At 39.1% G+C, this 26,528-nt stretch overlaps 1 protein-coding gene across 2 annotated transcripts in view; it reads left to right on the top strand.

Annotated features, from left to right (window-relative positions):
- The window catches only part of LOC122072871 (cullin-associated NEDD8-dissociated protein 1-like), a 90,667-nt gene extending 64,145 nt beyond the window's left edge, over nt 1–26,522 (top strand). For both annotated transcript variants that reach the window (XM_042637293.1, XM_042637294.1), the window contains 4 exons: nt 23,953–24,121; nt 24,611–24,688; nt 24,782–24,920; nt 26,199–26,522. In XM_042637293.1, the coding sequence (XP_042493227.1) occupies nt 23,953–24,121; nt 24,611–24,688; nt 24,782–24,920; nt 26,199–26,295 (483 nt within the window). In that variant the 3' untranslated portion in view covers nt 26,296–26,522. The remainder of the gene's footprint in view (nt 1–23,952; nt 24,122–24,610; nt 24,689–24,781; nt 24,921–26,198) is intronic.
- Nucleotides 26,523–26,528: the final 6 nt, after the last annotated feature.

Raw genomic sequence — 26,528 nt, 5'->3', positions numbered from 1 at the left:
GGGGGGGGGGGGGGGGGGGCAGCCGGATGGGCAAGGCTCAGAGAGGATGGAAGAGGTCAACCTGAAGGTTCCAAGAAGATATGATATGAGAATTTTTCGGGGTGATGGGGATGGGACGAGGGCGAAGGCTGTAGAAGTATTGAGCTTTAGAGGTAACATCGAAATATATAGCTTTCCAAATCATGTTCGGGGATCTAGATTTGGGGGTCCATCTATGAATGTTGCGCTCCATCCAAAGATGATTGACAGTAGCATAGAAAGCGAGTTTTCCAATGGTGTCACAAAAGGATGAGCTGGGGAAAGTTATATCCATCCAAATGAATTCTCTATCGAAGGGAAGGATGCTTCTCTGGTTGGGCTAGCATTTGGAGAGGACTGAGTTCCAGATATGGGAGGAGAAGGGGCAAGCAAAGAAAAGGTGGGGGATATAGGGTTTTATTGAGGAGAGCTTAATCCTTGTGCAGTACCAGCTTTACTCACACCGGAGAAGGATGGTTCTTGGCGTATGTGTGTGGACAACCGTGCTTTCAACAAGATAACAGTCAAGTATAGGTTCCCTATACCACGACTAGATGATATGTTGGATATGCTATCTGGGGCAAAGGTCTTTTCCAAATTAGATATGAGGAGTGGCTATTAGATTCTCATCCGTTCTGGAGATGAGAGGAAGACCACCTTTAAGACCAAGGATGGCTTATATGAGTGGAAAGTTATGTCTTTCGGTCTGACGAATGCATCTAGCACCTTCATGAGAGTTATGACACAGGTACTTCGTCCCTTCATTGGTCGCTTTCTAGTTGTTTACTTTGATGATATCTTGATATACCGTAAGAACCAAGAAGAGCATATGGATCACTTGAGGCAAGTCTTGAGAGTACTCCGTGTTGAGAAGTTATACATTAATCTCAAGAAGTGTTCCTTTATGCTGCCCAAGGTTGTATTTCTTGGATTTATAGTGTCATTAAAAGGGGTTAAAGCTGATTCGGAGAAGATCAAGAGCATCACTGATTGGCCTACACCTAAGACACTAACAGAAGTCCGTAGCTTCCATGGTTTGGCTTCCTTCTACAGGAGATTTATTTGGAATTTTAGTGCAATTATGGCACCCATCACTGAATGTATGAAGGCAAGTAAAGGGAAGTTTGAATGGACAGCTGCAGCGACCAAAGCCTTCGCTCTTGTAAAGAGGAAGATGACAGAGGCACCCATTCTATGCCTACCAGATTTTGACAAAGTATTTGAGGTAGCTACTGATGCTTCACATGTTGGGCTAGGAGGAGTGTTAATGCAAGGAGGACACCCCATCGCTTTCTATAGCAAGAAATTGAATAAGGCCAAGAAGCGCTATTCGACATATGATCTGGAGTTATATGCAATCGTCCAAGTGCTACATCATTGGAGACACTACCTTATTGGTAAGGAGTTCATTTTGTACACTGATCACAAGGCTTTGAAGCACCTTCACTCACATAAGTCGATTAGCCATAGGCATGCCAAATGGGTAGCTTACTTACAGGAGTTTATACTTACATGAAAGTGCTCACACTTAACACATTTTCAATATATATTATTAGCATTGATCAAATACGGGGTGAATACGCATCTAATCCTGATTTCAACACTGTCTTTGCGGAGTTACAACAGGGTGGGCAAAACCTAAAGTACTCTATTCATGATGGGTACTTGTTCTTTGTCACATGGCTTTGTATCCCAAATTCTTCCTTACGTCATCACATCATACGGGAGATACATGGAGGAGGATTAGGAGGACATTTTGGGAAGGATAAGACTCTTGCGCAGGTGACTGATCGATATTATTGGCCATGCATAGCAAAGGATGTCGATCATGTGATCAAGAGATGTACATGTCAGTTGGCAAAAGGGGAAAAACAGAACACAGGTTTATACTTTCCACTTCTTGTTCCTCATGCACCGTGGCTTGATGTTAGCATGGATTTTGTTCTAAAACTACCCCCTACTAGAGAACGATATGATTCCATTATGGTGGTTGTGGATCTTTTCTTTAAGATGGCTCATTTCATACCTTGTAGAAAGACTTTTGATGCTTATCATGTTGCAAAGCTTTTCTTCAAGGAGGTAGTGCGACTACATGGGCTGCCAACTAGTATTGTGTCTGACCGTAATGTTAAGTTCATGAGTTATTTTTGGAAGACATTGTGGTTGGAGACAAATACAAAGCTGAATTTTTCAACTGCATTTCATCCACAGGCGAACGGATAGACAAAGGTGGTGAACCGTAGCTTGGTAAACTTGTTGCGGTGTTGGGTTCGAGATTATGAGAAGACATGGCCTTCTATTCTTGATATTGCAGAGTTTGCCTACAACAGCTCAGTGAATAGGATAACGGGTCGTACTCCTTTTGAGATCTTGCTTGGAGTTCAACATAAGCAATTTATTGATCTTATGTCACTTCCACCCCAAGCTCAAGTTAGTATTGGGGTTGATGAGTTCTTGCGTCATATCATTGAGGTACATGCCAACGTTCGACAACGTATTGCCTTGAACAATGAGGTGTATAAGGCTTCTGCTGATCATCATCGGCGTTATGTGGAGTTCAAACCAGGGGACATGGTGATGATTCGAGTAAATCCCGAACAGTTTTAGACGGGTGTCAATACCAAGTTACATCCATGGAAGATGGGTCCCTACAAGGCACTGAAGCGTATAGGACCTAATGCTTATGTGATTGAGTTGCCTGATGACATGACCATAAGCAACGTGTTTAATGTGGCTGATCTTCACCTTTATGTTGGGCACCAATCGGATGATGGAAACATGGAACAGATGTTAAGGCTGCCTCAACTGAAGCCACCCACTTCTGAAATTATTGAAGACGTTTTGGATGATAATTACAAGACCTCCCGCCGTGGCACGGTTATCACACTTTTCTTGTCAAGTGGAAGGGCCGTCCCGTAGTGATTCTTCTTGGATTTATGCTGATGATTTCAAGGGACTTGAACCCGACTTGTATGGACGCTACATGTCTATTGCCCATTCGTTGGAGACGAATGCTTTCAAGTCGGGGAGAGTTGATGCAGAGCTGAAGACATATGACCACCACCACAGTGGTTGAGGTCGACCAAGGATGTTCCAAGCCCACGGCTTGAATATTGATGGGGATTTAGCTTGGAGATTAGATATTATTTAGTTTCTAATTTTAGCCATATAGTTAGTTTCTAATTCATGTCTTGAGAAGTTTCTAATTTCAGTTTAGATCTAGTTTCCTTTTTACAATCTCAGTTTTAGTAATTTTATGTAACTAGTTTTTAGTAATTCAGTCTTTGTTAGTTTCTAATTTTTGAGTTACTATATTTTGTAAACCTCCCCATCATTATTATAAATAAAGAGAGGGGCATACTACAGCCCACGATTGGATGAAAAAGAAAATTGCTGCTGTCGCTGCTTCTCCCTGTGAGACTACTTTGTGTTTGATCAAAGTGTGGGTTGGTGTGTGATCCGACGACTCCTTGCGGCGTGAAGTCCAGGAGGTTTGATTCAAGTTTATTATTCTCTTCAATGTCTTCTCTATTCTCAAGGTTTAACACCGCTGCAGACCAGGTACGTTTCTTTCTATGTCTGCCCAGAATTTCCTGCAAAACAGAGCAATCGGCCCTGCTGGAAGTACCAGATCTGGTTGCCCGACTGGTCCAGTTTTTTGATCGATTGTTCCTCTCTATACCAGTGAGGTTCGATCCAAATATTGGCTGATTCTGGTCAGCCACTTGTGAGATATTAAAAATCTCCAGATTTTTGTCTTTTAGTGGACTGAAGCTTCTATTTTCTGTATTCAATATCTCTACCGATCTGAATACTGGTTTCTGGACTGCTGAACCTAATTGCTGTTAGTTTGAAGTTGTTAGCGCTCTTAGCCAGTCTCTGTTTTGGTTCTAAGTATGTGATACTGTTTCTGGTGGTCGACTATGGCACCGTTTGATAACGTTTCTGCTGTTTCTGTGTCTAGAAACAACAGAAATGGCTTTTCATGTTTTCGGAAACAAAAACGGATATTTTGGTGTTTGATAAACTTGTTTCTCGAAATGTTTTTTGTAGAGATAATGCCACTAAAAAACCCGATAGTATCATCGGATGCCCAAAAGGGAGAGAGGGTTCGATTGTTTCTTTTTAGCTTTAAATAGTTGAGAGATTTATCGGGCACAACAGCCTTTTTTTTTTTTCTTCTCTCAAATTCATTTCTAGAAACGATGAAACAAGTCGGACTTGTTTCGTCAAAGTCGTTTCTAGAATTGTAAATAGGCATAAATTTTTATTTATGTTTCTAAAAACGGGTGAAATGGAACAACTTTATCAAACGCTTTTTAGGCTGTTTCTCTGTTTCTGAGAACAAAAAAACGCAAACGATAGAAACGGAACGTTGTCAAACGGTGCCTAAATTGTTCTTCGGCAATTCAAAAACTATGAGAGAGATGAATATATTACCTCAATGTTGTGTATTAGATATTGATTATGATACTTAATTTATTCTTTTTTATTTTTTTAATTTCAGATATATCTATACATATATGATACATACTTTAGCATATGTATTATTTAAGGATATAGCTCTAACTCAAGGCCTCAACCCTGGCCTGGCCCAGCTCCACCCAAGCTAGGGCGTGGAAATGCCAACCCTAGCCCAGCCCATGCTTTTTGGGTGGGCTCAGGCTTGCCAGCCAAACTTACACCCCTAATCATATTTAGGGTTGCACCCCAGTCCATGGGTCTTCGGAGCCTAAGTAGCATCGTGAATGTTGATGAGTTGTCATCATTGTCATTGAGACCACCTCAACTAAATGTGGTAGGTTCCTATGATAGAGGATTTTATACCTATCTATGATAGAGGATTTTATACCTATCTCATTAGTCAAATTTCAGTTTAAAATGAATCTTTTATATGAGTCAAAAGTTTATCCAAAGTCAAGAAAAAATTACGATAAATTTTTTATTTACAATAATTCTATTGACCCTTGTAACCTAACCCAATTATTAAGGTGGTATAAGGTAACCTAACCCAATTTCATGAAGGATTTAATGGCCTATTGCATGCTTTTTGATTGAAAACGTATTTTGTATGGATGTGCCTAGGATAAAAATTATATTTGTATAATATGAGATCTCTAACACTACAAATAAACTTTTTTTTTTTTTTTGATAAAACAAATGTAATTTGTAATAATTTTCTAATAACGTAATTATAAAAAAAACAATATAATTGTATAACAATAGCAGATTAAAATTATTTTGATATTATATTCTTACTATTCATAATAATCCAAGAGCAGAATATATATATATATAGTAGACATAATAACAAATATAGTGCAACTATTGACATTGTAAGGTTACACACGGTATTAATAATAATATTAATATTAGAAATAATGACAACAATATAAAATATTATTAGTGATACTAGTGGTGATAATAATAATGAATGTATGGACTATTATATAACATTACTTATATAATATCATGAGCATGAAGAAAAGAAAGCAATATATGTATATAGACAAAGAAAGTAGTTACAGCACTCCATCTTCTACCTTGAGGTATATAATTAGGTACTAGATAAAAATTTAATTTTGATTTTTTTTTTTAGTAGTTGAAAATACAAGAAGATATGGCAATACATGTATATGTGGCAGGATTTATAGTTGAGGTAATCAAATAAATTGTATATGTGGCCAACAAAGCGAATCACCGCTTCTTCATTAAAATAAATAAATAAATAAATCATGTGGCTCTACGTCAAAAGTTGTCAAGACGAAACTTCTTGCTTAGGCCATGTAAAGAATATTTCTCCCCTTGTTTTGTTGTTAATTTGTATTTTTTTAACTATTATAACAACCATTCATAATAAATATATTTATGATAATTAGTTAAAACTCTGGCAAACGCAAATAACATCATAGAACCAACAAATAATAAAATAATATATTCATGATAATTAGTCAAAACTGGAAATAACAATACAGAAGTAATGAAGGCTAATTAAGGCTGCGTTTGGTTGCAAGGGAAATGGGAAAGGGAAGGGAAGGGAAGGGAAGAAATTTTTTTTCCTCTTTTGAGTTGTTTGGTTGTAACAGAAATGAAGTGAAATTAATTTACCAGAGTTGCTTGGTTGGATGTAAAATAAATGTAAAATTTTAAAAAACTTGCAAGCCAACCAAACTTGGTAAATTGTAACCAGTTACACCCCTTGTTATTAGGTGGGAGTGTAAAGGGTGGTATTATTTAACCGTCTTACAACTCTTGTTATTAGGCGGTAGTAGGGGTAAGGCTGCATACAAGCCCTGCAGTAGCGGGAGTCTCGTGTAATCAGTTGCTATTTTATATACTTACCAGTAGTAGCGGAAATATAAAACCTACATTTAAAACCTGATATATAAATTTTGACCAATTCTGATTAACTAGTCTCTGTTTCATCTGGGTCTCTTCCAATTTAAAACCTGATATATAAATTTTGACCAATGATGATAACGGCTTCAAGAATATCTCCAAATTGTTCAAAGTGTCTCCTCATTTCTTCAGTCTGAGTCTCCCAAGCTAAACCCCCAACGAACACCTTCGTATAAGTTGTGTCTCCAAATGGGGACTTGTACTGTTGGAAAGCCATGGCAGATATAGTCTATCTATCCAGCTCAGCTGAAATACTCCTTACCTAGATCGTTAGAACTGTCAAATGGGTTTCTCTCTTCAACCTCCTTTTCTCATTCTCTTCATCATCTATTATTGAATCTCCTTCCATTCCTTCAGTAGAGCATAGGAAGCATTGAGAAACAGGAAAACAATTCAATTCTCTCAGAGAGTAATTACAAGGGATTGAAATTGGAAGGAAAGGGATGGTGAAGATCTCTCTCTGTCTCTCTATGGACTGCTTCTCTCAGCCTCTCCTCCCTTCTCCGACAGCTGCAAACGTTTATTTGTTGTATAAGAGAGAGAGAGAGAGAGAGAGAGAGTAGGGTTTTATTTTTACTTCCTATTTTGGTGGGGAAATAAGAAGGGAAATTTTAATGGATATGTGAAATTGTTTTTACATATAAAATATATTTTCCTTGCAATCAAACATCTAAAATTTATTTCCCCTGGGAAAAAAAATTCCACTTTACATCAAAAATTTTCATTCCCCTTACAACCAAACGAAGCCTAGAAGAATGTAACATTGAATAAAAAAAATATATGTAACAATTGTTTAGTTCACCATTTTTGTTACAACAAGATGTACCCTTTAAAATATTGGATCAGTGCCATATATCTAGTCTTAATATAGATCAACCAATCAACCTGATTAAAAAAAAAATGGTTCTTATAATTGATTGGACAGTGGGTTATTTATTTATGTAAATCCAACAATGTCCAATTTTATTCATCCTCGAGGAGCAAAAAGTTTTTTTACAAGAAAGATAAAATCTTCAATAGAAGAGAAATCCCATAACCCCATTTATGGAAAATACAAAGCCCGCCTAGTGATATAGTGAACTGTAACATATTTATCCATATTAACATACATTTAAGGACCGAGTTTTCCAGAGGCCATGGTGAATTCAATCAGCACGTGGCCTTGCGACCCTAGGATATAGGAGGGAGAGAGGGAGTCATAGCTAGGCCTCTCCTCATTCAGCCACCAGTGCAGGAAAACTTCATCCAAAATTTATCAAGAATTTAACCCTAATTATACCATGAGTTTTTGGATTGGACTTTCACTGCCTAAATAAATTCTCATAATTTTAATGTTTAACTAGGACTATAATTTAGTAAGAACATGGGTAGATACTATAGGCATACATGATTCTTGTATTGGTATCTTTGGGGGCATTTGCATCTTGTATTACAAGGGTGCATAGTTTTTAAGGCGTTGCTAAGGCGACTCCTTACTAGCGTCTTGGTGCTGATGCAATCTAGAGATGGTAAGGCAGTGCTCCGCCTTACGTGAAGTGGCGCCTTATGGGTTTTTTTTTTTAAGCACATTTTAAAATTACTTGATGAAGATTCTAAATATAGATTTTTTATTGGTAGGCGTATGATTTTATTAACACTTGAGATGTATGAGATCAACTTTACTCCACAAAAAATAACCAAAACAAACAAAACAAAAACACGATTCACAAATAGGGTTTGGATTTTGTCAAGGGTTTTAAGAAAGGGCTTTGAAAAGGAATCAAGGAACAAGGAAGAACCACTTATCTAGGCGACCATTTTGCTCCGGCAACGGTGAGCTTCATTCTTCATTGACAGGAGTAGAAATATAGTGGATGATCTTAGGGCTTAGGCACTCATTTTGGCATCATAGAGGTGAGTATAATAAATACTTGTATTTTTTATGTCTTCTTTTCTTTATTTTTATAATTTTGCTTCATAATTATGTATTTATATTATATGTTAATATGTTATGATGATTGATGATTGATGAAGATGAACTTAGTTTATTCACTTTATTGATTTGTTTTCTTGATGAATATCTTACATTGGTATGAATATGAACCTTTAATATTTATTTAACATATGAGTAATGGGATTCAACTAGGATTTGAGCCAAATAGATTGGTTTTATAAAAAAATTACACAGGAACGCTTTAGTCAATAAGGCAACGCTTTATGCCCGCCTTATCGCTAAGGCGCTCCGAAAGACCCTCAAACGCCTCCGTCGCCTTACCGCCTTAAAAACTATGCAAGGGTGTGTTTGTTTAAATTAAAATTTCATCTCTTACTTTTTATTCATGACAACATACCATGTTCATTTCCAACCATTACCTTACTATGACCCAAAACTATAAAACTTTTAGGTGAGAGGTCTAATTTCTTATGTATTTTTGATTAATAAAGAAAGTGTCAGCTACCGCCGTTAGTAAGAACGTTAGCCTTTGTTTGGGGGAGGTATATTAGGTCTTTTTGGGGGGAGTATTATATTAAATGGTGGAGGTTATTGGGTAGGTTGTATGCTTTTAATTCATCTATTTAACATAAATTCACGTATCCACGTTTTATTGTTTGGATTCTCAAGATCCAAACAGACACTTAAGTCCAAACTTAGGGCCAATTTGATAACGTTTCAAGAAACGCGTTTCTGCTATTTCTGGACACAGAAACGACAGAAACGAAACAAAAAGCATTTGATAAAACTGTTTCGTTTCACTTGTTTTCAGAAATAGAAATTGAAATTTCTACCTATTTATGGTTCAAGAAACGACCCAGGAGAAACAACTTGTTTCGCCGTTTCTGGAAACGATTTATGGCCATTCTTTCGCTGGTTACTATCGACTTCCAGAAACATGACTTATCTAACACCTTCAATTCCGTTTCTGTTTCTAGGAACGGAAATTTATGTTTTTGCCGTTTTTTGAAACAGAAATGGCAGAAACGTTACAAACAGGCCCTATATTCTGGACTGTTGTTTGAGGCTGATTTTCTGCTATAAATTTGAGACTGGTTTTGGTTGTTCTTTGGTCTAAAAGTTCCTGCAGTTTTGGGTCTAGTTGGGTGTCCAATCTAGTCTTACATTAGTCCGTTCAGAAACTGACACTTTGCCTAAAACCTACTATTACCACACGTACCTCCCTTCTTCTATCTTCTTCCCTATTGATTTTATTTTTGTCTTGTAAACGTGCAACTATTAATTCAAAAGAGGCATTCGAAGGTGTTCTGCTATGTTCTTCTGATTTATATGTTGTATATGTTGTAATCTGTTGAAATGATTATGGGATGGTTGTCCTATGAGATCAGTACCTAGTTGTCTAGTTGGGTACTGGTTTTATATTATAACGTCAAAAGGGAAATTCTATCATAGCATCTATTGAGGCCAATAAAGATTCATTTTGGTGAACCCCAAATAGACCACATAGTCGACAATGCAGCTATATTGATAGAGTGGCCTATGGTGTTTGTTACAATTCCATAGGCTGAGCTAAACCAGAAACAAGAAGAAAAAGAGGAAGAAAAGAGAAGAGAAGAGGAAGAAGATGAAGTAACCAGAAGAAGTCCAAAGAATGGAGAGCAACCTGAGATTAATTCAATATGAATGTAATCTCAGGTTCTCTTATGTATATATAACTTTAGGTCAAGAAGAGCCCCCACTTACATGAAGGAAAAAACAAAAAATACCCAAACAAAAGTGACAAGGACTAAACAGTCCCTGTCGTAGGCGCTGATTAGTGCTATTCCTTATTTGGGAATAGCACTAAACTCAACACTCCCCCTCAAGCTGGAGCATATAAATCTCCCATGCTCAGCTTGGTACAACCATTGCGAAAGCTAGGAGCAAATAAGGACTTAGTGAACATATCAGCCAACTGATTCTTTGATAAAACAAATGGAGTCTCAATCAGCTTCTTTAGAACAGCATCACGAACAAAGTGACAGTCCACCTCTATATGTTTGGTCCTCTCATAGAAGACCGAATTGCTAGCAATATACACAGTAGCTTGGTTGTCACAATGCATCTGCATAGGTTTGGTTACTAGAAATCCCAACTCCAAGAGTAACGAACACAACCACATCAGCTCAACAGTAGTATGAACATAGCTCTATATTCTGCATCTGCACTAGACTGGGCAATAGTGGTCTGTTTCTTGCTACGCCACGTGACCAAATTACCTCCAACAAATGTACAATATTCAGTGGTAGATCTCCGATCACTAGCAAAGCCAGCCCAATCAGCATCAGAGTAACTAACTAGATCCATATGCCAATTAGGACGATAAACTAGCCCTTTGCCAGGGGCCCTCTTCAGGTAGCGAAGAACACGAACAGCAGCGTCCCAATGAGACTTCTGAGGAGACTGCATGAACTGAATGAGAACTCCAACAGCATAGGAGATATCAGGATGGGTCACAGTAAGGTAAATTAGCTTGCCAATCAGACTTCTGTACTGATGTATATCCTGAAGAGGTTCACCATCATCAACACTAAACTTTTGGTGAGTATCCATAGGGATATCAACAGGTTTGGATGCGAGCATCTCAGTATCAGATAAGAGGTCCACTACATACTTCCTTTGGGATAGACTGATTCCTTTTTTGCTCCAGATTACTTCAATCCCAAGGAAATAATGAAGTTGGCCTAGATCCTTTGTTTGAAAATGATGCTAGAGATGACTTTTTACTTCAGAAATTCCTGCCTCATCATTACCAGTCAGGATGACATCATCAACATACATTATCAAAACAACCAGCTTGTCACCCCTGCGGCGAACAAACACAGAGTGATCAGAATAACATTGGGAAAACCCACAAGTGACTATGGTAGCACTGAACTTATCAAACCATGCCCGAGGAGATTGTTTGAGACCATAGATCGTTTTATGTAAGTGACACACTCGACCTGTATTCTCCCCCTGAGCAACATACCCGGGAGGTTGCTCCATATAAACTTCCTCCTGTAGATCACCATACAAGAAGGCATTCTTGATGTCCAACTGAAATAAAGGCCAATCAAAGTTGCCAGCAAGGGAAATAAGAACACGAACAGAATTAAGTCGAGCAACTGGGAGAAGGTCTCAAAGTAATCAACACCATAAGTCTGAGTATACCCCTTGGCAACCAGACGAGCCTTCAATTTCTCAACAGAGCCATCAGAGTGATACTTAACAGTGTATACCCAGTGACATTTCACCAGATCCTTACCAGGAGGTAAATCTACCAGACTCCAGGTTCCACGATCAAGAGAGCATCCATTTCTACATCCATGGCACCCTTCCATCCAGGGATATGGAGAGCCTCAGTATGAGTACGGGGAACAGGGTTAGTAAAGAGAGATAGAGCAAGGCCATAAATAGAAGGTGGAAGGTGAGAGATAGACATAAACTTATCAATAGGATAAACAACCAAGGATTTTTTAGTGCAAAAACGTATACCTTTCCTACGAGCAATTGGTAAGTCATGAGATGGAACAGAAAGAGGAGCTTCACCAGAGGAAGGTAGCAAGGGAGTATGTGTAGCAGCTGGATCAGTAACCTCGCCACTGGACTGTCCAACCCTCGTCTTACGCTGATAAACCTATAGAGGACGTGGAACAGGAGTATTGGTACTAGGGGAATCGAGAATCGGGAATCGGGAATCGGGTATCAAGAATTGGTGTAAGGGATGGAATGGGAGAAGTAGAGGACCACTCCTCAGTAGGCTGAGACACCTGTGGAGAAAAGAATGATGTGCCTTCAAAAAAGGTCACATCGGCACTAACAAAGTTCCTGTGAGTAACAGGATCATAGCACTTGTATCTTTTTTGGGTACGAGAGTAGCCCCAAAAAGATACATTTAGTAGCCTGTGCAGACAACTTATCCAAATGCATGTGAAGATTGTGAACAAAGCACACACACCCTAAAACCGGGGGAGGAAGAGGAAAACTAGGTAGAGTAGGAAATAAGATAGAGAAGGGAGACCTATTTGACAGAACAGAAGAAGGCATGCGATTAATCAAATGACATGCAGTTAAAACCCTATCATTCTAAAAATGCTTAGGAACATGCATATGTATCATAATAGCTCGAGCTACCTCAAGGAGGTGCCGGTTCTTACGTTCAATAACCCCATTTTGTTGTGGGGTATATGCACAACTAGTCTGATGAATCATGCCATGGGTATCACAAAAGTCAGAAATATCATTTTGAGCATATTCTAAAGCATTATCAGAACAAAAAATCTTAATAGAAATGTCAAACTGAGTTTGTATTTCATTATAGAATTTTTGAAACACAGAGAGAATCAGATATGTCCTTTAACATGTAAAGCCATGTGAGGCGAGAATGATCATCTACAAATGTAACAAAATAGTGAAACCCAAACATATTACTAACTCTACAAGGACCCCATACATCAGAATGAACTAATAAAAACAACGACTGACTATGCGACACTGACCGAGATGGAAAAGACACTCGATGATGTTTACCCAACTCACAGGCCTCACACTCTAATCTAGAGACATTTAAAACTGGGAAATAAAAGTTGTAATCTAGGTAAGGCCAAGTGTCCTAAACAACAGTGCCATTGGAATGGAGAAACATCCCCAACAGTAGTAGTAGCAGCAGAAGTGGGAAGACAGCCACTGTTGAGGTAATACAATCCATCCTTTTCACACCCTCCACCAATCGTCTTCCTCTAGTGAAGATCCTAAAAAATACAATGAGAGGGAGAGAAGGTTACTGAGCAATTGAGAGATCTAGTCAATTGACTCACAAAAAGAAGACTTAGCGGAAATTGAGGTACATGTTATACAGACGATAAATGCAATGAAGTAGGAGAAATAGTACCATGTCCAAGAACAGGGGTGGATGTACCATTAGCAAGAATGATAGATGTGGAATTAGTACTAGATGAGAATGTCTGAAAAAGTGATGACTTACCAGTCATATGAGCAGAAGCACCTGAATCAATGATCCAGGGGGTAGATGTAGTGGAAAGAAGGGTTGATGTACTAACATGAGCAAAGGTAGCAGCGGATATAAAGGCACCATGGGATGTACTAGAAGAGGCCTCAAAAGAGTGCAAGCACCAAAGTAGCTGGTTGATGTCATGGCACATACTAGTAGAAGAATCTTTTGAAGAAAATATAGGTGTAGTAGTCATCGGAGATACAATGTCAGTACCATCATCGGACACTGCATGATTGGCTGAGTTGCCCACTCTGGCTTGCCATGCTTGGCCTAGCACGTCTCTATAGTATGGTTAGGTTTTCCACAGTAAGTACATTGGTGACCTGTGCTATCCGAGGACTGTCCACTAGAACCTCGACCAATAGGACCACGTCCTCCTTGACCGTGCCCACGGCCACGGTTAGCAAAGAATGAAGAATTATCTCTGGAAGGGTGATCAGATTTAGATGAAGAGGTGATACGCTATAGTCGCGAAAAGGCATCATTCAGAGTAGGGACCGTATCACCAGCAAGTAGATGGCCCTTCACTGCCTTTAGATCACTATTCAGACCAGCAAAAAATTTGGAAACAAAGAACTTGTTTCGCTGAGCCTTCAACTTCTCAATATCAGTAGTCAGAGGCTAGAAGACATTAAGCTCTTCCACCATTCCCTTAAAGGCACTATAATACTCAGAGAGGAATTTTTCAGATTGACGAAACTGGAAGAGCTTCTCATATATGTCATAAATCCATGTCATGTTCTTCTCTTGGGAGTATGTTTCCTTCAGATCATCCTACACTCCCTTAGCTATAAAATGGAACATAACATTGGCAACTACATCTGGTTCCATGCTGTTCTATAACCAGATCATAATCAAGGCATTCTCCTTCATCCAGTTGTCATACTTATCATCAGAAGGCAAAGGAGCCTCAGAGGTGGTATAGCTCAGTTTGCCTTTAGCCAACAAATACACCTTAACAGACTGAGCCCAAAGAAGATAGTTCGAGTTCCCTTTGAGCTTGTAGAGGTGATCTGGACATTGATATTATCCGATGCAGAGGAAGCAATAGTAGAAGAAACCGTAGAAGTAGTAGCAGGTATAGTCCCAGCCATATTTGTCAAGGCATCGCCTAGGCGAAGACTAGGTGTCCAGGCGGTTTGCCTAAGGCCTAGGCGACAGTCACCTTGTTGCACTGTATGCCGCCTTGTGTTTTGGCACTTATTTATGCCAAATATCATTTAAGTAAATGAGTTCATTTACTTAAGATATTATTCATAAATAAGCAAATACCCCCTATTTGAATCCAATAAAAATAGTTTAAAAATCAAATTCCAAAAGGATAAAAAGTCAACTCCTCAGTCCAAGAACAAAAACTGGATTTTGGTTATAGGGGGCGATTTTCAACTTTTAAATGCTGGGGTTTTCTCAATTATGAAAATTTTATAAATTCTTTCCTGTTAAAACATTGCTAAAAACCAAAAGTCCGGTAAAATAATTTTTTGTTTTGATATCCATAAAATTATTTTCATTCAGGAGATTTTAACAGCATTCGCACACTTAAAAATAAGTTTGACTAAAGCATAACTTTGTCATTACAACTCAGATTTAAGTAATCTTAGATTTGTTGGAAAGCTAGTTTTATATTATAACTAATACAAAGTCTCATGAAAAAATAATATCATTTGACCAGTCAAACTTATTATAGAACAAAAGCATTTCTCTAAATTTTGATTTTTTATAACTTAATATGACTTAATGTTAATTTTTTATGATTTAATATGGCTAAATGTTGGTTTTTAATTGACTTGATGTTTAATCTTGATTTTTTTATGATACTTTACTAAATAATGTTAGAAAATAGGGAAAATAAAAAACACTTGGTCAACCCTCCACCGCCTTGGTGCTGTGACAACTATGGTCCCAGCCATGACAATCAAGTAGAATGACTAGCACGCAAGAGTATGAACGTATACAGATAGGTAGTAATACGAGTCAGATCTGAAACTTGGCATTCAATCCAAAATCCATTGAGGGATAAGATCCGAAGGTATCTCAAGGGTGAAAAACTGCTCTTTATCAGTAGTAGGGACATGGAGTTGATCAAAGCACGAGGCCTGGACCAATTCCTTCAAGGGAGGAGTTTTCCTTGGTTTGAGAAGAGTAGTCCAACGTGGAGGTGTCAGTGTTTTAGGGAAAACAGTATATGGATTAAGGAGAGGAGTAGGGGGTAGCAGGGATAACCTGATCATCGGGGACATAAGATAACTCATAAAGATAATCTAAAGAGGGGGAAGAAGAACGGGAAGAAGAAGAACGACGAGGAGAAGAAAACAGGGAAGAAGAAGGGGAAGAGGGTTTTCTGAGGGGGAAATGATGGTATGGATGGATTTAAGTGGAGTTTCAGTGGATGAGGATAAAGGAGCTGGAGGCGGTCTATGTGGGTTAGGAGGTGGTGGTGCAGGGTAGGAAACTGGCATAGGATAAGGGGTAAATGGGGGAGGTCTTGCTGGTAGGGCATCAGCATATTCATCTTCATAGTCACTAAGATCCATAAGTGCAGCAGTGGATGTCCATGCTGGAGGTATTCGACTACTGCAGGCACGTCCTCTAACTGCTCGTGTTCATACCATAAATCAAATCTGAACATATATTTGGATAGAGCAGCAAGCACATGTAGGCATCAAAAAACTATATCAGCAGCAAGTATGAGCATCAAAAAGCTCTATCGGCAGCAAGCACATATGGGCATCAATCAACTCATATAGATAAGGTAAACTAGATCAAAAGTTAAGAATAGTAGCCTTAAACTTGACCGCCATCATATAGATAGGAAAAATAGAAATAATTTCTGTCTTGTACTCCTATCATGACTTTATCATGATTTTATAATATAAATAGGGGACTTGTGTGATCAGCTATAAAGACACAACCATTCTCCCATTCTTTCTGTTAACATAGTATCAGAGCCCCTTCTCCTTCAAAAATCATAGACCTTCACCTTCCCTTCCATCACCTTTGTTAGCTTCCATCTTATCCTACCTTTGTCCCATTAACCTACCATAAGGCAGCACTGATAAAGTGATTCCTATGAATCTAGTGTCTGTCCTATACCCTACCTCATGAACTAGAACACCAAAAACCCTTGCAAGAAAATTTGGGTTATTCACCCTATGCAATTTTTTATTCTTCTATTCTATGCAGTGTGGTTTCTTCCTCTTTAAAGAACACACGTCTACCTCTTGAAGATCAAGTACAGCTACTTGGAAGGACTCCTCATTATCTTCGAGATTAAGATCTACACAAATAGATTTTGTGCAAAAAAAAAAAGGTTTTGGAACAAAATCGATATTTGGTACTCCCTCCTCAGAATTGGATAAATTTTTTAGGAGATCATTATCACCTTTACAGAGGAGATTGACCAGATGTGTGGCCCCATCTACCTAGTCTCTGTATCAAATCTCTCATCTTCTTTAACAATTATGGTTTTCTCCCAAAACCCTAATTTGCTTATCTCAACAGTTCTTCATCAAGCCGAATATTATTTGGAGTACCTCACTACCCTTACTAGGTAATTCGATCCAAGTAATGGGTCACTAATGACTCTTTGGTAATGACTTACTTGATTTGTTCTATTCATCAGTCTATTTCTCAAGGATTTTTGCTATTAGATATTGCTTCTCAGATTTTGGCTGCTACCAAGGAAACTTATGGGCAACTAGGGAATGATGCTCAATTATTTGATCTTCGCAAAAAGGTTCATACCACTACCCAGTAAGAACTCTCTGTGTCCAAATGTTATGCAGAACTTCATACCCTATGGTATGAACTGGACCACTTTGCAGATTATCATCCCAAAAATGTTGAAGACAGTACTCCTTTCACTAAACATGCAAAATTAGGGTGTATGATTTCTTGGCAGGTTTGATTGTCGGGTATAATCAGATTCGTGTTTAGATACTTATCAAATCTCCCTTCCCTACTCTGGAACAGTCTTTTGCTATGATTTATACGGAGGAATGTCATCGTAACTCTATGCTCTATACTCCTACTACTGAAAGGTCAGCCCTAACGACTAGATCCACTACTACCTCTGAGGGAGCAAATCGAACTGGTGATACTACCGTAGGGGTGCAACAGGGCCGGGTTGGGTTGGGCTGGGCTTCTTAAAACCCTAGCCCAACCCTGAGTCCCCTTAACTGGGCCCAAACCCACCCTGACCCTGACTCTGACTCAGGGCCACAAAACTTCAACCCAGGCCCAACCCTTCAAGGTTCAACCCAACCCTTACCCGCTCTGATTGGCCCTGATTTTTTAGGGTCGGGATGGGATGACCCTGATTGACCCTGACCTGACCCTGATTGACCCTAGTTTGCCATCAAGGGTCAGGTATACCCTGATCCTGACCCTGTAAAATATGAAATAACTTAAAAATAAAAATATTTATATTAAAGAGGAGATAAAAAAAAAAAAAAAAAGCCACAAATTACTTGTCATGAGGAGAACATCCTAAAGCAAACATTCAAACAATACAAATAACTCCAACTATTATGGTAAACGGTAGTTATAGTGAAGTCCTAACCAGACAACAGATCAAAGATCAGCTCTTTTCAATTCATACGGCTTTTGCCTTGCCAATAGTGTTCTGCTCTACTTGCTTCTTACTACTGACTACTGACTAGAGCCCTTAACTTCTCTAACTTGACTTCCAGCTTATTCCCAAATCAAAGCTACTTGCTTATAAGAGCAAGGTGCATAACTGGCTTGTTAAAGCCAGGGGAGAAGCGCGCGCGAAAGACGCTGATCTACGACCACCCTGGGTAAGGCTTTTCTTGCTAGGTCGAAACTTTGTTCATGGCCTATAGCCCAGATCATTCTATTGGGGTGACGGTTATCCAATCTTACCGGCATTTCAACGGTGGAAGTCATAATTTAGTTGTCTATCTGTGGGTCCAACCTTATTACCCACGCTGGCTCTGTCCCGATGCATATCGGGGTCTGTTTGGAGAGATTTCGGGTCAAGGTGATACTAGCCGGAGATTTCTGTCGAATTCTACACGTTGCTTCAACCTGTTCTATACTCCAGAATGAGTCATAGTTTTAGCCCCGGACCGATCTGCCTTGCCAGCAAGAGTGGGAATCTTCCACAAAGAGATCATCCTAAGAAAGCAAATAATCCAAAAATTTTTAATTATTTGTCATGATAAACAAAGAGATCATCTTAATAAGGCAAACAATCCGAATATCTCAAAACCCTTGTCATGTTAAACAAAGAGGAGAACATCCTAAGAAAACAAAAAATCCAAAGTCAACATCAAGGGCCAAAACCAAGGCCACGTTAGGCCAAAATCAGGGTCAAAAGTCAAGGTAAAAAAATCAGGGATAGGTTCAGGGCGGACTGGCAGGGCCAAAGACATCAACCCTTACCCGCTTAGGGTCAGAAATTTCAGGGTCGGACAGGCCCTTAGGGCTAAAATTTCCGGTTGATACTTGTTCGGGATTAGGGCGGGCCAAGGATAGGTTCGGGCCGTCAGGGCCAAACTTGCACCCCTAGACTTGTCCTCACAATAGCCTACCTAATCAATCATATGACGACTCGTGTCCTCAACTCTCAAACTCTTGTTGAGGTTCTTCAATGGATTACATCCTTCCTGGTTCTTCCAAAGACTTTTGGGTGTGCCTACTATGCTAGGGATCATAATTCTCTAGGAAAATTGGAACCTTAAAGTGCTAAGTGTATCTTTCTGGGTTACTCTCCTACACAGAAAGGATGCAAGTGTTACCATCCTCCTATCCGGCATACAATAGTAACAATGGATGTTGTGTTTCATGGTTATGTTGGTTACTACTCATCATCACCTCTTCAGGGGGAGTCTAGTGTTACTAGTGAAGAAGAGATGACTCTGAATCTACTTACTCCACTAGTATACCCATCATCTTCACCTCAGGATCCTAATGTTCCACAAGATAGTGAAAGGGCAGAACATATTGTTCCAACTTAGGGGGAGATGACTCCAGTTCAAAGAACCATTGGTGAATTCCAAAAACCAATGGATGACTCCACTCTTCAAGTTTATAGTAGAGGACATACCAAAAATAAGCAACTTCGGACCATCACCACTACTATAGCACCTTTACACATCCCTTCACCAACCCTGGATCCAGACCCGACTGAGCCTCATACTTCAGGTATAATCTCTTCTTTTGACCAACTATTGCCCTCAAAAAAGGCACTAGTACCTGTACTCAACACCCTATATTTTATGTTGTTTCAATGATTCACTTTCTCCTTCCTATCATGCTTTTGTCTTATCTTTCATCTACTTGTGTCCCTAAGAATTGGCAAGAAGCTCTTATAGAAAAAAAATAAAAGGTTGCAATGGAGGAAGAAACGGATGTCTTAAAAAGGAATGATACATGGGAACTTGTGACTCTTCCACCTGGGAAAAAACTTGTTGGCTGTAAGTGGGTGTTTGTGGTAAAACAAAAGATCAATGGTTCTATTGACTACAAAGCTAGGCTTGTGGTTAAAGGGTTCATTCAGATTTATGGAATCAACTACCAGGAGACATTTGCACCAAGATCCAAGTTGACCTCTGTGCGAGTTTACTCTTATGTGTTGTGAACTTAGGATGGGAACTCGAACAACTTGATGCAAAGAATGCTTTCTCCATGGAGAGCTCGATGAGGAAGTTTATATGGAAATTCAACCAGGTTTCTCTAGCACATGAACTCAGGGCAAGGTCTGTAAGTTGAAGCGTGCTCTCTATGGTTTGATGCAGTCACCTAGAGCATGGTTCAGAAGGTTTCACAAGGCTACGACATTTGTGGGTTATAAGCAGACTAATGCTAACCACACATTATTCATTAAGTGGTTTGGTGAAAAAGTTACTATACTCATTGTCTATGTGGATGACATCATGGTAATAGGAAATGATAGCACTGAGATTGATCGTCTCAAGGGTTTTCTGGGCAAAGTATTTGAGAAAAAGGATATTGGAAAGTTAAGGTACTTTCTTGGGATTGAAGTTGCTAGGTCCTCAAAAGGCATCTCTCTCTCTCTCTCAAAGGAAGCACATCCTTGATCTGTTGTCCAAGACAGGTATGTTGGGTTGTCATCCTTCTGATATTCCTATGAAAGCCAGTACCTACCTCAAGGAATAGGAGGATGAACCAGTTGACAAAGGTGGCTACCAACGGTTGGTAGGAAAACTGATGTCTCTCACATACACGACCTAGCATTGTTGTGGCTATGAGTTTGGTCAGTCAGTTTATGCATGATCCCTATTCCTCTCATATGAAAACTGTTATGTGTAACTTACGATATTTGAAGTCAGCTCCAGGAAAAGAGATCCTCTTATCTCCTTATGATCACCTCCGAGTTGAAGCTTATACAGATGCTGATTGGGTTGGTTCACCTGACAGAAAGTCCATCTTTGGTTATTATACCTTTGTAGGAGGGAATCTTGTCACTTGGCACAACAAGAAACAAGATGTGGTGGCTAGATCTAGTGCTGAAGCAGAATTTCATGCCATGGCACGGGGGATTTGTGAGTTACTATGGTTGTGTACACTTTTGGATGATATTGGTGTACCTGTTCGTCTCCCTACGATGTTTTACTGTGATAACAAGGCTGCTATCAATATTTCTCATAATCCAGTACAGTATGACCGAACCAAACACTTGGAGATTGATAGATACTTCATGTTGGATGCTGGTTTGATTTGTGTTCCTTTTGTGAAGTTTGGTGATCAACTAGCTGATATGTTCACTAAAGGGCTGGTTGGAAATTTGTTTCATCTTAGTTTAGTCAAGTTGGGCATGTGTGACATCTATGCACCAACTTGAGGGGGAGTGTTAGAATAAGGATTAGTATGCCGCAAGGCACAAAGGCACATTGGGGCTTTCACCCCTCCACCGACCCTAATTAGAGGGTGGTGGCTGGCTGGGGGGTATACTTTTAACTTTATATTTTCTGTTTTATACTCTTATCATGACTCTATCATGATTTTATATTATAAATAGGGGACTTGTGTGATCAGTTAAATACACACAAGCATTCTCCTATTCTTCTTGTTAATAGGAAGATTATATTCCAAACATCTGTAAGCTACCGAAATGTTACTGTGGGTTGAAACAAGACACTCTGATGTAGATGCGCAACCGTGAACCGATCCATACCCATCCGGGTATCCAGCCGCAGGTGAACCAGGTTTGTATCCGGGTCCATAGTTGAGTTCTTGGAATCGAGTAGGTTCTTAGGAAGCTTTAGCTATTTAGGAATATTATGTAATCTTCTATTTTAAGTAAGACTTGAGAGTAGTAGAATTTACTTGTTTCCTAATCTAAGTTTATTCCTTGGTAGAGTAGGTTTCTATTTAGTTTCTAATTGATGAATGAATTAAGAACTGGTTTGAGTGTGTGCCTGTGTGGCTTGGCAGCCATTGCCTGTGTGTGCAACTTCTTCTCCCCCCACCCTCTTTCTTGTGTGATTCCTCTCCCTCCCCTACAACTCGGAGGCATCTCAGGGATTCTTCACTTCTCCTACCGGCCGTCCACCATTACATGGACCCAAATAAGGGCCTGAATAGTACCACGACCACTGTTCACATGAACAGTACCATGTGAATAGTAACATTAACAGTGTCATGCGAACAGTAACACTTTGAACTATTCTCCTCCTTGAACTGCATCAGTGGGGCTCTTTTTTAGCTTATTTCCTCTCTTTTTTTCTTCTTTTTTTTGGCTCTTACAGACTCCCTGTAGAGCTCAACCCACAACTTAGGTGAACGAAAAAGTTTTATTCATTATCCATGGATGCTGTGGGATGCCTATTAGGTTTGTGACACACTGACCAAGGCCATAGCTGAGAGGCCTTGGTCATATCCCCACCTTCTTCCCTCTTTTCCTCTCTACCTTTCTCTTTTCAAATTTCTATTTTACTACCTGGAACTTGTGGTAGCATGTAAGGCTACCGAGGCACCCCTGAGTGCTATTCGATTTTCTGTTGGTATTCTATAGTCTGGTCCATCGAGTAGTCTAAGGCTGGTGATTGGAGATTGATTTACACCTGCGGTATCTTGAGTTTTGAAGGTTTTCTGACAGAAACATAAGGCTACAATATCTCTCCATCTGTCCATCATTTGAAAGCTTTCTTTTTTCTTGCCTCTCTTTGATAGTGATTTCAGGTCCATCCATTGGCTAGAAATCCCTGTGGCTGTAAGTTTCTAAAATTATGCTTGAGTTTCTATTTTGGTCAAGATTCATTACTCCCAATCTGGCCATCCTCTGTGGCTGAGATTCTGAATTGTTACTGAGCACCCTAGACCCTCCACTCGATGGGAGTTTGAGCCCCATCCATGGGGCCAATCAGTTGTTATTGCTAGTTCACCATTAGTTGCTGTTTTGGAATTCTTCTGTAATTTCGGTTCTGTTTCTCACTTGTAAAAGATAATTTCAGGGATTCTTATTGTCAACATTACCTGCTGTTAGTGTCATTTGTAGGTGTTCTGATCTAAGGACCCCAGGTTTCTCTTAGTTTCTAATTGTGGCAGCAAGTTGCCATACTCAGTAACTCCACTGTGGACACCAATCTGGCCCTTCGTTGTGATTATATTCTTTGTCCTTATTTGTTGGCCCCTACTGTTGATCCAGTTGTTAGCCCTGTCATAAGCCCCCATTATTCTTGTTAATCAAGGGCCAGCCTTCTGTACTACAGTACATTCAATCCTACAATGGGGTTGAGAGTCTTACTTGCTGTTTGGTGGACCTAGCCCCATCATTGATACTACTTGATACTTCAGATAGTCGTATTGATTGGTAGAGAGGCCTGAAAGAGAACATTGCTCTTGGGGAAATGTTACCTTTCAGTGCAGATTTGAAGGATTGTGTACCACTCAAGGGAACAAAATATATATATTTTTTTAATATTATAAGGGAAAACCTCTATTTGAGGGAGGAAATGTGAGCTTTTTCCACTACAAAATTAATTGATTCTTCATTTTCATATCCCAAAGGATTTCCATGATATGTCTGAAGTCAAACAGTCATTTACGATACTTGCATCTCATACCTTATTGATTTTAGATATTTCCTTGAGTTTGTTGACAGCCCTAACTGCCTCAAGTTGAAAGTATACGCAAAACAGCCTATGAATGATTTCTTAGCATAGTTGGCTCTTTTTCCCTTTCTTGTATACTAGTCACCTCTGGTTTAATTGACTAGTCTGTGGCTCATAAAGTCATAACCATGATATGTGTACAAAAAGGACTAGATGGCCAACCATTCATTGAGTAGACGGCCACTTTGTTGATGGTTCACAAAGGTTGTTCAGTACTGGAAGATATTTTATTTATTTATTATTATTAATCTATTTGTTTACATCTATACCCTAACATAAAAAATGAGGCATTGAGAAGAGTTGTGGAAGCTTTTCTGTAATGCGCAAATTCTAAACTTATTACAGAATCTGGTGGGTCTACTTTTGTTTTATATATATTAGGAAGGGCATGTTGCAAAGTATACATTTTTTGGGCTCTTTTGTTCAATATGGGTCAAATTCTTAGTAGCTTACTCTTTCTGGTGCAGCAAGCATTGATCAGGACGGTTGATCTAGGTCCTTTTAAGCATGTTGTGGATGATGGCCTTGAGCTAAGAAAAGCAGCTTTTGAATGTGTCGACACATTACTGGACAGTTGTCTTGATCAAATGAATCCTTCGTCTTTCATTGTTCCTTACCTTAACTCTGGTTTAGATGGTGAGATAAATTCTTCTGTCTTCTTTCTATCTTAAAATTAATCTTGTTTCTTTACTGACTCGTCCTTTATATCTTTTGTTTATTTGCTAAAAAATTTCATTTCCATTCAAATGTGTTACTGAATTGGCTGATGAATTTTCTAAGCAAGGACTAAGATTATATTATGGGAGATGTCTTCTTTGTAATCCTGTGATGCATTCGTGCTGTTTCCAGTTTTTTATTTTGTGTTTGGGGTGTCTGATGGCACTAATTAACTCTTGGAGGCTGTACTATTTTTCTCTCTTTTTGACAGATTGTCATTTATTACAAGAAAAATCTTGAAATGTGTTATAGTTCCATTTTTGCTGCAGTAGATGTGTAGTTTGGTTTTTCCGTTACACTGTACACTGTACACTGTAATTGCTGTCGGCAAGAAACGATGCTTTTAAATGGTTATTTGGACTTTTATGTGCCTGGCCAGCTACCAAATTTCTTTTTTTTTTCCATCAGATCACTATGATGTTAAAATGCCTTGCCATCTTATACTTTCAAAACTTGCGGATAAGTGTCCATCTGCTGTACTTGCAGGTCAGTGTAATCCTTGAATAAGTTATTGTGTGTATATTTATTCAATTATGTGTATACAGATTTTTATTGTATTCATATGCTGCTGAACTTCAGTGTTGGATTCATTGGTTGATCCTCTGCAAAAAACTATTAATCACAAGCCAAAGCTTGATGCTGTGAAGCAAGAAGTGGATCGTAATGAAGACATGATCCGGAGTGCTCTTCGAGCAATTGCCTCCTTGAACCGGATAAGGTTTGGCCTTTTAAAGTTTCTTTTCTATATTCTTTATATCAAATATTGGCTCTATTTATTATGTCAACACTGTGAACAAAGATGGTCTGAAGGTGATTATAGCTCAATTGCAATGGTCTGAAACTGCTTGTCTTGATGCAATCAATGAATATTGTCCAATCTTTTGTTCTCCTCCAATGCTTCCCAGCATGGTGGATTAAAGATTCAGTTATCGAATTCTTACGTTTTCCCCCTGAAGTCCATGTGTATGACTCAAATGATTCTGAATGTCTTTTGCATTAAAAAATGTGTGCATTGTGCTGCATTCATGCATAATGCTTCATCTGGAAGGTATTGACCATGTATGACATGTTACTATAAAATTGCTTGAAGCTTGACTGGATGTCCTCGGATCATCTGGAGCAATGGAAAGGTGGTAGAGTGTTGTGGCTTCACTTACCTACGGCTGTGGTGGTTGCTTGGTCAAATGTCCACCTGGCAAAGCCCAACACTAAATGAATAAAAATAAACGGTACCAGAGAACACCAAGCCTATACAAAAAAACATATATTACATTTTAATTTATCAATAACCTTATCCATTGTTTAAAGCTGGCCCCTGGGCTACTATGAAGCAAGAAGCCTGACAAAACTTTGCATGCCCAATTGATCTGAGAAAGCCCATGAAACCTGATTCTTGATGTTGGCTTAATATATTTTTTCTTGGGTTGGGCCGAGTCTTTGCAAGTGGTACCCAAAGGCTTGATTAGGTTGTCCTTGGCTATGCCCTACTTGACCTCAGATTTGGCTCGGCAGCCCCCTCTGCTTGCCCAAAAGCATGTTGGGATGCTCACCCTTGGTCATAGAATGGAAATGTACTTCTCTGTATCCACTTCACTTAGTGCTTAGGCTAATTAAAAAGGCTACAGGAAACCACCATTTTGTTGTTCATTAGATTTTCCTGAAGCATGAAACCATAACCATAGTAGGTCATCTTGAACCAGCTGGTAAGAGTTATGGTAAGAGTTATTTTTAACCATTAAGATGCCAGTATGATTTTGATCATTGCCACCCTAATTACCTCGTTTATACCTGCAATTTCATGATTTTTTTTTTTTTTTTTTTTTTTTGGGTGGTGGTGACAATCTATGATTGTGGTTTTAATCCTTTCTAACATGGATTGATGTTCCCTCTATATTTAGCAATTGTGGTTGCAAATCTTTTCTACACCACATTAATGGATTAAGACTTGTTGCTCTTTGTTTTAAGTGGTATTCCTTCTAACTTTTTGTTCTTTCAGTGGAGGAGACTGCAGTCTTAAATTTGGGAGCCTCGTGAATGAGATTATGAAAGCACCCTTGCTTTCTGACAAATACAATTCCATTCGTTACGAGTGAAGGACCTTTCAATTCCTGACTTTCATGATTGTATGAAAGGGTGACAGAAAAGAGATGCTGTCGCCGTCAGTGTAAATGCTGCCAGAGGAGCTTCTTCAGTTTGGCATGAGGTTTTGTGATCCCTTCAGACTATAGATTGCTCTCTGCTTACTTAATTTTTGGCGTTTTGGTATATACCATATGAAGAGAAGGATGGGGAGAACAAAGAAAATAGTTGTCCATTTGCTGTCCCC

Source organism: Macadamia integrifolia, chromosome 3, assembly GCF_013358625.1.
Source record: "Macadamia integrifolia cultivar HAES 741 chromosome 3, SCU_Mint_v3, whole genome shotgun sequence".
Taxonomy (NCBI): Eukaryota; Viridiplantae; Streptophyta; class Magnoliopsida; order Proteales; family Proteaceae; genus Macadamia; species Macadamia integrifolia.
The sequence above is the reverse complement of the archived record's forward strand: the minus strand, read 5'-3'. Positions and strand labels throughout refer to the sequence as shown.